Genomic DNA, 13,491 nt, shown 5'->3' with positions numbered 1-13,491 from the left:
AAACTAATGGAGAATAGTGACAAAATACAATTATACTATTATTATATTGGTTCAAAATATACAGTATATATATTAATTTTTAATATTAATGTCAGTTAAAAATAAAAAAAAAATAATATTATTTATTTGTTTTTCAATATTTTTTTCATGGATATAATAGCTATAAGTTTTTGTATTAGTTCTTCTTACTTCATTTCCTCGACCGAATTATATTCTATGCATAAAATTGATAAATTGGACATTTTTTTTGTATTCATGACGATCATAAATAATAGTTTTGAGGCAATTTTATTTATGCCGCTTCACTAAATTTGCTGCCCTGAATCGAATGCTCCTTTTGCACCTAGGTTGATCCAGCTCACGGACCAACGAGTGCGATTAGCGGACGGCATCGATGAGATGATCCCCCGGAAGACACGTTTCCTGACCAGCGGCTTCGCACAAACGTAAGTCGTCCGCCGTAACAATAAACGTAATACGAAATACACCCCCGTATGCGCAGTAGTTTTCGGCTCCAAATCGTTTCGTTCGGGTTCACGGGTTCGTCATGCCCACACCATCCGTTTATCGAACATTAAATCGACGACGTTTTTAATCGGACGACTCTGCGACCGTTGCGAAAGCTTGATTGACATTTGTTAGCGAGTGTTTATTTAACGGTAGTCGATATGGTTTTGCTCGTTGTTCGTAACGGACTCCTGCATTAGCCGCCCTAAGATCAATTGGATAAACAAACGCATTCGAACCGAACGCAGGGACAGCGGTGAACACGACAATGGAAATATAGTAATATTTAAATATTTCTCTTGGAAAATAAAGACGGTTTATTATAACGAGCCTCGTTTTGTATCTCACATGTTCCGTGGCCATTAAAGGCAACAGTAGTATCCGTGAACAACGAAAATAATGTTCTAGACATGTGAAGGTACAATAACGTTCCGCCATAATAATAAATAAAAAAACAACTAAGAATAATATTTATCTTTATCTTTTGTTTTTTATCAAATTTAATATCATTAAAACCTGAATATTATACTACCGAAACGTGTAATTTTATGTTTCACTGTGTGCGTTGTGCGCGCGCGTCGTTCAAATACAAAACAGCGTTACGAAAATGTTATAATATCCCTCGTGGCCCAAATTAGTTTTCGAATATTATTAAATGTTAAAAATGATATATCAACAGTACCGTTAATGTTATACGTGTATTATTTTTCTCGAACTTTTTGTTACGACACGAGTTCGGATCTGAAATATGTTTATTGCTACTTCTATAAAAGGTATACCGCCATTTGTATAGTTTTATTTCCTGGGTGAAAATATCGTTACTTGATGAAACCAAAACGTAAGCGAGTCGGAGTTCTGGAGCGTGTTTTACATTTCTGTTATAAATGTGTTATTGAAATATTACGAGGTACAGTGGCGAGTTTTAAAATTTTTTGCTGGGGAAGAGTGTATATTTCTTCTAAAATATAAGTGATTTTATAATATTGTAAAAAATAAATATGAGGTATAAACTAATGATTATATTATTCTTTTATTATTATTATAAATACAAACGAAGAATTATTTACAACCACATGGTATAAATTAATGTTCTCTTTCTCTGTAACCTTCGTAACAAGTGATTTATAACTTTTAAACTTTCCTACTTGGGGATTCGAGATCCGGTATTCCTCCTGCCTACGGGAATACGAATGGTATTCGTGTCTTGGAACTCGCGCGTATTAAACATGGAATTTTTTCTCGAGTAGGAACTTATGCGCGTACGCACTAGTTGATGATTTTCATCTGCTATGCCTAGTATGCGCACTTATAAACTGCCTCCCCTCCTTAATTATTTATCGTTGACTTACGGCCTGTAATGAAATACCTTTGTATGTGTAATGGTTGGTGATGGGGGTGGGGAGAAAACAATTAAGTCATTTGAGGCTCGTTACGGCTACGGGATTTATTTTCAACGGAATGGCGACGTGAACAGCTGAGCGATTATTTTTTCACATATAATCGATGTGTAGAAAATTATTTTGAATATAATTGGAATAATCAATTATTAACTATACATAAATTAGAATCGATATTAATCGGTCCATAAATCATTATCGATTATAATTGATAGGAGTATACAATCCAAGAATCATTTGTGACAAATAAACTAGTATTTATAATCAATAGTTATACTCATACCAACCACTAATTTCATGGTACCATCGCTGCCGTCTACGATCATGATGTCATACCATACAATTTTCTTCAATATACTTTTTTTTTTTTTCATCTGATTACTCTGTTAAATATTTATATTCCTATATTATTAACTATAAAAATTATCATTTGAAACAATAATTTTATTAAAATGTCAGCTTATTAGATGTGTGCCTTTTTGATAAAAATACGTTGAAACTTAATTGGTATATTCAAAATAGGTATAAGGAATATTCTAATGCATTTTTATTGAAAAATAAAACTTAAAGTACAAAACGTTATTGACTACAAAATAATTTTGTTAGTTGTTTTTCTTTATTGGCCGTCACTGTTGTATTAAATAAACTAATCGTGTTGTCAAATCACATGTTAGTTCAATTCGCATTTGTGAGCAGAAAAACATTACATTTATAAATAAGAGGTTTTATCAATAATAATTTAATTTTGAATATAAACACAAAACCCGTTTATGTTCATATTATTTTAATAGCGGTTAAAGAGGTATTTTAAGCTACAAATATAAATACTTCAACAATATTACAAGTCCATGGCCGTTACGAGAACATTTAATAGTCATATTCGTAAAATATTTTCCATAATTACATACTGTATAAAAAATCTCGATAATGATTAATTTTCGAATATTCTCAATTATAATCCAAGTCAATAAACAATCGACCTTTTCATCTTTTCCATTATATTAATTTGTTTAGTATTGAAAATAATCGATTTAAAATGATCTATTACGTAAAAATAACTGCACAGCCCTAGTGCACGTGTACATGTTTTATATTTCGTCAATCGTCTTGCAGCAAAACTACGGATACAAACGTTAAAAAATTTAGCGCGCGGTAAAGGTAAGTTTTCCAACGACGCGACGGGTTATAAGACACAGGGTTATTAGACACATTAGAAAAAATTCGTCGCGATGACTATCCGTGTTTGTCGGTCGCGCCTTGGAAAACGTACCTTAATGGTGTACCGTGTTTCAGTACACTGCGAGGCGCACTGATATTTGAATCCTATCACAGCTGGAAAAAGCTAGGGGGGGGGACAGATCAGTTGAATATGCGTTTTGAGTAGCAAATTTTAAAATTTCATACGTAATAGACGTTCGAAATCGTTCGATTATATTTCAAGAAAAAAATTCGGTCCGAAATCTTGACCGTGGCCCTCTACCCGGTAACGTAGTCGGACGCAGCGCCAGGGCCGTAGCAAGAGGGTGATGAGAGATGCCTATGCCCCAGGCGCATTCCTGAGAGAGCGCAAAAATTAAAATCTTGCATTTAATGTTAAAAATGACAACGTTCAATGTTGTATATTTTGTTTACTAAATCTTTAACATATTTCATATAAATTAAAGCAATCATTGAAACTAATATCAAATAAGTATATTATTTTTACATAAAAAATACATAAGGGCGCATTTTGAGGTATTTTCCTGGGCGCAATGTTTGGTTGCTACGGCCTTGCGTAGCGCAATCGTGCAAAGAGTCAGCCCGAATACGACCGCGGTACCCGGACACGTCCTGCGGCGCGAACGATACGCACGGCGGCGCAGCGTCCCGACCGTTTTAAGGGGGAATCAAAGGGAACGATTGCCTTGGGGCACCGTAGTTTTGTAAAAGTAAGGAGGCGCCCTTATCTGTACTTAACACGCTACCTGTGCCCCAGTGGCTCCGAAGAAAAAATTTTGCCCGTCGGCGCTGAAATGTTTGGACATGGCTGTGCCGACATGCGACGATATCATCGAAAAATAAAAAAAAAAACAGCATTCGAATGCATCGAGTATTATTGTTGTTATTCATTTATTGTAATAATTAATATGTACAACGGACGGACGTCGCCGGGGCTCGTTACGCGGGTAGGTAGTTGGTAGTACGGCGTAGCGATGACGGGGCGACCGGATGTCGATTGGACGACGTGACGTGTTACTCCATTCCTCCTCGCACCGCACCACCGCGTCCAGGGGTCTAAAGGCACAGCTCCTCCAGATCCGAATGGCTGCCGCACTTGACCAACGTGATCTTGCCCGACTTGTACACGTACATGTCTAGCTCGTCCCGCCTGGGCGAGTTGTCCGTGGCCGTTGCGCCGTTCACGTTCGTCCGGTGGGTGCGCGTAGAGTACCCTCTCTTCCATTCCGACACCGTGGTCGATCGCACCGAAGCGGACCGGCCGTGGTTCGCGTTCGACTTTCCGAAACGTCCACGCCGGAAGTGCCGCAGTTTGAGGCGGAACTCGCGTTTGAATTTCTCCTGCAAACCAAAAACGTTATCGCTCTCTCTCTCACTCTCTTTCTCGTTATCTCTCCCGATAACGTTATCGGATGTAAACGGGATGCGCCCACCGATTCGGAGAGACTGGGAGCGATGGGAGTGAAACGAGGGTTGCCGACCGTTCGACGCAAAAATGTGAAAAAGTGCCTCGTCAAAATGAACAATATTCGGAATCATGGGCGCCCGCGGGGAATTTATCAGAAGGTATAATTAAACCAAACACTTAAAAGTATATTAAAAAATGTATTCTTAGCAAACCGTAAAATATGTCAGAATTATACCAGCTTTAGTCGTTATTAAATAAAAACCAAAGTCTTTGAAGTTGTTCGATTTCAAACCGCGCCATTAACCGTTCAATGAATTTTTCCAGGGGGGGGGGGGGAAATGACCCATGTTGCATCTTTTGGGCGCCCATGTTCGGATTTATGGCGGGTGAACAGAAGGGTTCGTGCGCCGGAATACGTTGCGCAACGCAACCTGTGGTCCGAGGACGCCCGAGGGTCGACGTTATGGGATCGGCGGTTTAAAGCGAGAACATCAAGCAACCAAGGGTTAACCTGAGTGAGATTACGAACACAGGTTATGGGCGATTACATACACGCGGCTCGTACAATTCAAGCGCAACGACTGATTCAAATAACTCGTTATTAAATCGCAATAAAGAAGTTGTAAATATAATATGAATAAAGCGTGCCACCTGAAATATATCTTTTTTACGTACAGTATTTTTTGTGAACATTTGAATTCATATTATTACAAAAGGGTGTGTAAAATCAAAAGGAATCGTAAAAAACGTCTTTCTTCCTAAGCAAGTACAAAAAATGGACCGTATTATACAAAAAAGGGTCCTCAGATCAATTTTAGTTTCTGCTAGGGTATCCACGACTGTACTATTTGGGATCCTCGTCCCGCAGCCCAATATGTTCTTGACCATCTTTCTTCTGTTAATTGCCACATTCCGTCATATTTTTAAAAGTTATACTACCACTTTCCGTGCACTTAATCATCACTTAACATCGTTTCATCATTCGGGTGAAACCCTGTTTGTTTCGTAATGCCGACAACGTAATTTATAGTGTCTTTTCAACTTGGTACCAGCCTATGGTTTTATATTTATTTAGAATTCTATGCAGTGATGACTTGTGCTATGGTGCAAAGGAGCATGAGAACCATCCAAAAAAATGTTATAAAAATTATTTGGTTCCTATTGTAAATTATAATTGGTTATTGTTGTGCATAATATTGCGTAAAAATTGGTAAAGTCAAGTTGAAGATTTTAAATCGTTTCAATGTATTTTCTATAAGTTAAATAGATAATATTTCATTAGGTGTATTAGCTGATGACCAATTATATATGCTGTATTTTCACAAAAATATTTATATATCTTGAAGGGGGGAAAAAATGAGTGAAAAGCTATAATTTTCTTGGAAAGTGTATATATAAGTGAATCGAAATCGTAGAGTTTTACATATTTAATATACGAGTAAGTTAGGTTATCTATCAGTACTGTTGGTTGTTATAAGGTAACTTTTAGTAATTATTATAATCAAGACTCTGACTTTATGCATTAAAATGTACTTAAATATGCGTTTGCTATTCCTTTAAAAACCATCATAATATGTAGCATAATATGAAAGGATGGGCAAATAAATGATTTTTTTAAAGTTATTTTAAAATAATAAAGTTAAGTTAAATTAAAATTTACTTATACTTTTTTCGTTAACTCGTCAAGTTAAAAGTTAACTTTGAAAAAAGTAACGTAATTTAAAGTTAAGTTACTTTTTTTACTTAATGTAAAGTTAACATTTTCTAATTTGTAAAAATTGCATACATAATATTAGTTTTTTTACTCTCAAGAAAAATACTGGAGAAATTTAAAATGATACATAAAAGTATTAACTAGCTATAAAAAAACCTACTTTTCTAAAATAAATCTTAGTCCTGAACTCATATTCAAATCAGTTTACCCAAGTAGTACATTAAAAAATTAAAAGAAAAAAAAAAACACCATTGATAGTTTTCGTCTAACTGTTAAGATACCAATATTTTTTATTGATTCACACAAATTTTAAAAGTTAAACAGGTAGTACCTACTACCCAAATATATTTTCTATACTGAGTAGACAAAATGCAGCCATCGTGTAGTTCAAAAGACTAGGCTCAGCACAACATGGACAATTATTATCAGTCTAAATATAATTACTTTGTATTATATACCTATTATGGAATATAAAAATAACTGTACATTTAAAATAGTTAATTATTTTTATAGAAGTTGTCTTTACAAACTTATGAATTATCATATTATGCAATTATTTGAAGTTTACCAATTTTGTACTTCCAATGTTGCTAAACATGGTAAATAATAAAAAATTTGAGTCATGGCTACAGCAATCATTATTGAAAATCACCACATATCATTTAGGTAACATAAATAAGATAATCAATAATCTAATTTATGTGGCTATGTAGCATATATGTGTAATTAGATATGAACGTGATGTGAACAAAATACATACTATAGTACTAACTATATTTGAATAATGAAATATTATTGGAAATTATACCACAGTTGTTTTGTGATTATTCCCCCATCGACATTCGCTCTCATGGTATTTACTATTTTCATAGAATATTCTAAGAATTTCCATGGGCTTATAGTGTTTATACAATAACAATGTAATAAAAATATATTTATAAAATATAGCCCATATAATGATTATTAAAGTTATTTTTCATATTATTTTTGTCTAGAGGAAATTCATAATAAAATAGTAAATTATAAATATACTAAAAACCTCATTTAACCATTTAACCCGTCATTGGTTGCGCGGGGTAAATAATCTCCCATTCTATTAATAAATATATATATCCACTCATTATCTGCAAAACGGATTTGTAATTCTGAGTAGCTCATCAAAATCACACCATTATTCGATAATAAATTTATTTCATTGAAAACTAGTTTAGTTTTTTGTACACACCCGTGTAAAGAAAAATTTATCTGTTTAAAGAATATTTAACACACGCGATTGAACGTTTATTTCAAATGACTAAATGTAGAAAAAAAATCACGCGACCAGCGACGGGTTAATAATTTGCATTATTCTTTGCACTAAAATTAATTTAATTTAGATACTTTTAAATAAAATTAATTTTAAGTTAACACGTTAATCTTAAAAAAAAAGTAACTTATTAAGTTAAATTTAATTTGTAAAAAAGTAACGAGTTAATTAACTTAATTCAAATTAACTTAACGTTTCAACTTAATTTTAACTTTTAACTCGTTACCGCCCAGCATTGATAATATGTAGTTAAATTTTTAAATATATGCAAAAATATGCAATTTATTGAATAAAATACAATTTACATAAATTGTGTAGATAGAAAAAATAAAAAAAAATAAACTCTGCACACTTGTATACTGTTGTGTCTTTTTGTTATACAAGTTACACAATCTTTATCAAACCTTTATCTTTTTGAATATAAATATGTAAATACTGATAACTATCACTTTATATTATGGTACAATGATTTGGTAAATTTAAGTAAAAATTAATTCGGCTCGATTGGCAATCACTATTACGATTTCTCAATAAAATAGAGGTTATAATATTATTGTTAAGTGCATTGGGAGCATTACTTAACTAATCATTGATCAATTAATTTTGTCAAACGATATAAAATGTAGAATTTTGGTTGTTATATATCTAATATTTTTTGTTAAACTATAAATTTGTAAAAAAAATATATTTCGGTAAATTTACGAAATATTCATGTAACCTTTCTTAAACTTAAAATATGCGAATTCATACAAAAAATAATGAAGTATGCAAAATTATGCAACAACAATTTTTGTATTTAAAATCTGCGTACTATGGATCGAATTTTTATCGAACCAGAATTTCAATATGCACTTTCTTCTAAACAAATATGAAAAATGCTAAAGTTCCGAGCATTGTTTATAATCAGCATTTTTTATTATTCATTTACTATTTTGCATATTATTACACAGCCGGGGGAGCTAGCTCACTTAATTATTATCGATTCGAATCAATAATAAAGTGCAAAGTATTAATTGCAAAATAATTAACAGTACGTGCAATTAATGCAGTACTGATGTTAATATTAAGAAGGTCGCTAATAAATAATTGATCAATTTATCGAGAAAAATTCCGATATTGGTGTTTAAATTATTTTTTTATTAAAAAAAAAAGTTCTAATGAATTTCCGTTATTAATGTTTAATGTTCGACGTTCAGACTAGGCCTGTGTATATCTAAATATTTAAATGATACCCACACACATGCGCGTGAGACCTCTCACACACAATCATCCACACATATACACATTTAAAAACATTCACCCACTTACAAAGTAAACTTTATTTTTTTTTTAGTATTGGCTAAGACAACTCTTTGGCTCACACAAATTTATAGTGATGTCACTAATTGACAATTAAAAATGTTCGTCTCCGGGACAGGTGCCACTTATCAAATTTTGAAAATTCCGAAAATAATTGGATCAGTCATTTTAATGTATTTTTTTATGAGTTATATATATATATTTAATACGAACAAATTTGATGAATGATTTTCGAACGATCCAAAACGAAATTGATTTCAGATATAATTTAGTACCCAAAAAATGAAGATTTATGAGTTAGATGGGCTACTGTAAACGCTCTAATTGAATCAACAAATACTTTTTTAATCTTTAAAAAACTCGAAAAAAAAACAACTCAAAGAAGAAAAGATAGTTTTGTCAATACAAGTATTCTTTTCTTCTGCATTGAAGTATTTATCCAGTTATTGAAATTGACGTATAAAAATATTGCTATAGGATAGATATTTTCTGCTTTATTCTGGGTATATTATTTAATAATATAAATGTGCAACACTTTGATATTTCCTTGAAAATTAATTATTTTATAATTAATGGTACTCACGTTATATATTCCATAGATAAAAGGGTTGTAACAGCTGTTGCTCATTGCTAACCAGTCGCAACAGAAGAATACGATGTTGATGTAACGAAACCTAAAACAATGTTCATTTTAAAAATGTTTGCACTTTGAGAAATTGAAATATCAAGAGAATGCTTTACTGATTGATTGATGGAAATATGTCTTGAAGCACATTATATGTTTGCAATGGTAGCCAACATAGCACGAAAAGTCCGACAACAATAACCAACATTTTTATCACCTGAAAACAAACCATTAAACATTTTTTTTTTCACAAACCTTAGTATTTAATCTTTAATTTATCATTAAATATAATATTATGTTCGTATTGTTTAATAATAATAATATCGTCACAGAATTACATTTGATACTAAAGTGTTTCAGATTGGATTTGGTTTCAAAATAGTTTATTTAATTTATTTATAAAAACAATATGTTATGAAAAAACTAATTCATTTGAATAATAATAGCTAATTTAATATGTTCAACAATAAGTTTTAAGTATCGAAAGTTTTTTACTAAAGTCAACTTGGTGTGTCTTCATGCGAAAGAGGTATTTATTGCTCCTGTTCACTTGCGGAATCTTGAAGTTTTTTGGACGTTTAAAAATATTAGATATTTATTTACTGGCAATACATATACATATATAATAGTAGTGGATCGAATTGTTCGAATTTTGAACCCAACTGAACTGAACGCTTAACGTTCGGTTGAGCTCGAAATTCAAATTCTGTATGAAAAAAATTCGTTCCGAACTATCAAGCATCTGGTACGGTTCAAAATCGAACTTGTAAATATTTGTCAAACCAAACCTACCGGCCATGATAGGTTGAAGACCAAATTATAATTTTGAAAAACAATTTTTAAAATACTTCAAAATTTATTTTTAAAAATGTTAAAAGTTTTTGTTTTATTTATAATGACTAGGTATTGAGGAATAATACTAGAGAGACTAGAGATGTATCGTTCATGAACGAACTAGTTCAATTGAACTACTCAGCAAAGGGAAAGATTCGAACTAGTTCACATTTAGATGAACGACATCGTTAGATTCGTTCAATTGTTCATTGTTCACTCTATACAGTACACCTTCACTACTGCCAAATGAAGATTAACCTCAACATTTTTTCGTACATCTTTTTTTTTAGTACTTTCATTGAACTATAAATATTGTTTTTGATCAACCATTAATAATATGTAACTTCTTAAAAACCAACATATTATCTATCATTGTAGTTTTTTATATAAATTATAACAAATTAATAAAACCGTTCATTGAACTATAATAATACATATTTATTCGTTCAGTCAGTCAGTTAAATCGTTCATTGAACTACTGAAATTTGATGAACGATGATTGAACTAGTTTATCTAAGCGAACGATTAGTTCCATAACTAAAATAGATTATAGAGGCTACGAGGTGTGGAATACTTACCAGTATTGATTTATATTTTAATCATATTTATTGTAACGAGAAAAATCGATTTTGGGATAACCTAAAGAATTGTTCTGTTTCTGTGGTTGATTTACTTTTAAAAACATTATTTATTTAAAATCATTATTATTTATTCAATATTTCTATGTATTATGAATTTTTTTTATTATACTGATTGCACAGTTATAAATATTTAATTAAAAAATTGGTTACATTCGGTTGATCTGAACTATAGAAACTACGACTACTATGGTATTTGGCCGTTTCATTTTTCAATTTATTGAAAAAATTAAGTTTAAGTTCAAGGTCGATTTGAAATTCTTCCTGGTTTGATTCGGTTAGACAAAAAATATAAAGGTTTGGTTAGTAAAGCGGCGTTTTTATTTAGAAGTTATATAATATTAAATGTCTATGTTTTTAATGTATTGAAGTTTATTTATTTCATTATTTAGTAATACTGATCACCTTATACTAACATACAACAAAAGGTATAGTTGACATATATTTACAAAGAAGTAATGTAAGGTTATTAAAAGTTAAATAACTGTATTAACTAGTTGATATGTAAATATATATTTGCCCCCCTCCCTATTAAATTTCTTATTTATGCTCATGGGTCCATCAGATATATTTACACAAAGAAACATATATGTATATATAAACAGGATGAGAAAAAAGTATAGAAAAATATACTGGCAACCAACATATCTCACGTGTATATTAATACTTATAAATTTCATGTTGTTATACTTGTTTGGTTGCCTTTCTTACAATTTTTGCTGACTTAGTATTTCTATAATTTTAGTTTGGCTTTTGTAACTAATATAATCGAAATTCATAGAATAGTTTTAGTTATTTAATTACGGTTTGTATTTTATGAATTTTATATGAAAATTATTGACAACTTGGTGTACTTAAACATAAAAATTAAGAGACGATAAATGATGACACACTAAACAAAATAGATTTAAATTAATTAATCTTTCAGATAAACGTGGTTAAAAACTAATTGTTCTTTTGGATTGGTACATTGTTTCTTGAACAGTGTATATAATCGGTAATAAAGATACATAATGTATTGAACCTACAGAATAGAATACCAAACATTCGAAAAGTGTAAAAATCAAAAATGTAAATTCGTTCAAAACTTATTATGTGAGTTTGTTGGAATTTATTATATATATATGTATTAATTTCCGTATATCTATTCAATGTGGAAATAATTCAGTTTCAAAACAGTCGATTTTGATTCATCGGTCTGTAGCCGGTAGGTATTTGACAAAGTATGTTGGAAATGCAGCATGCCGTTCCTTTTGTGACTTTTAACAAATTATTTACCATCAAAAGTGAATTAATTCACTATACACAAGGACCTTGGTTGATTCGAATGAATATTTAGCTTTTTATGGAATCATTGTACAGGAATGACTTAAGGTTTTTAAAAAATAACAAATCGCGTTTAATTTTCAAACATAAGTATTGTTTCCGAAATGTATATTTAATGAGGTTCAGAAGCGCAAAACTCCCGTTTTATTCTATAATTCGCTATTATTTCAAAGAGACTAATGATGTTGTTATAAGTTGTGTTCTCTGTTGATGATCCGATATCATCTATTGAACAATAATCTTTTAATTTATTAAATATCTAAATTGAAATCGTTATAAAACGTTGGGACTTGAGGTTGAACGAAGCAGATCTATTGATCATACAGATGTGTTTTTTTTCAATATTTTTCAAAAAACTACTTTTCGGTACGGCAGTCATAAGCGGTGCACACATTGTTCTGACATTTGGAATGAACGAAAAGTTGAATGGTCATTATATTTATTATTCTCTGGTATGGTAAAAAAAAAAAAAATCGTGCGAGTGCCTTTGTACTCGCGAATGATGTGTAAACATCTTAGCTGTAGTACGACTTTGATTGGGGAATATAATGTCATGGTTTGAGTGGGAATTTGTATAATAAGGTAACAATAATCATACAAGATCGCGTTCTCTTTAAAATTTATATTTCTTCAATATCTTTTACACATGTAATTATTGGTTTATGGTAGCTGATGTATAAATTTCTAATTTTGTAACATTTAAAAATCGCGAGAATACACCGTCTAGTGTAGTTTTGTAGTTGGTACTCGGAATACTTCGAGCGGTACTCATCGTTAGACTGTACCGGAGCGCGTTCGCACGTACCGGACGCGTGTTTAGCGTGCGACTAACACGGCGCGGTGTACCGGTGTCGGTACCAGTTGTACGGAGTAGTAATGCGAGTAGTGAATACGACGACGACCGTGTTGGCAGCACACCGTACGAATTGCTACACCACTCCGCCCGGCGATCGCCTCTACGCGCGTGACGTCCGCCGCCGCCGCCGCGTAAATTGGGTAGCCTGCGCGAAGAACGTGCGCAATAGCCTCACACACACACACTCAAGCAGTCACATCTACATAACTTACGCCTGACGCTCGATTCCCTAAGAAGGTCGTACTACAAACTAGTGATGGGAATAATCGAGTGATTTCGATAATCGAGATATTATAGTAATAGAGTAATTCACTCGATTAAAATAATCGAGCGAATAGTAATCGAGATATTCGAGTAATTCAC

The 13,491-nt window shown here is 31.9% G+C and overlaps 1 protein-coding gene across 1 annotated transcript; it reads right to left on the bottom strand.

Annotated features, from left to right (window-relative positions):
* Window positions 1-3,996: 3,996 nt before the first annotated feature.
* On the bottom strand, window positions 3,997-9,691 carry LOC112691130 (RYamide receptor-like; the record flags this gene model as incomplete). The annotated part of the gene is given in 3 exon segments (XM_025565284.1): window positions 3,997-4,463; window positions 9,433-9,523; window positions 9,591-9,691. Coding segments are annotated over 3 exon segments (477 nt in total), but the record flags the coding sequence as incomplete, so codon positions are not given.
* Between the last annotated feature and the right edge of the window lie 3,800 nt (window positions 9,692-13,491).

This window comes from Sipha flava, unplaced genomic scaffold, assembly GCF_003268045.1.
Source record: "Sipha flava isolate LNK unplaced genomic scaffold, YSA_version1 565_pilon_pilon, whole genome shotgun sequence".
NCBI lineage: Eukaryota > Metazoa > Arthropoda > Insecta > Hemiptera > Aphididae > Sipha > Sipha flava.
This window is presented reverse-complemented; position numbering and strand designations above follow the sequence as displayed.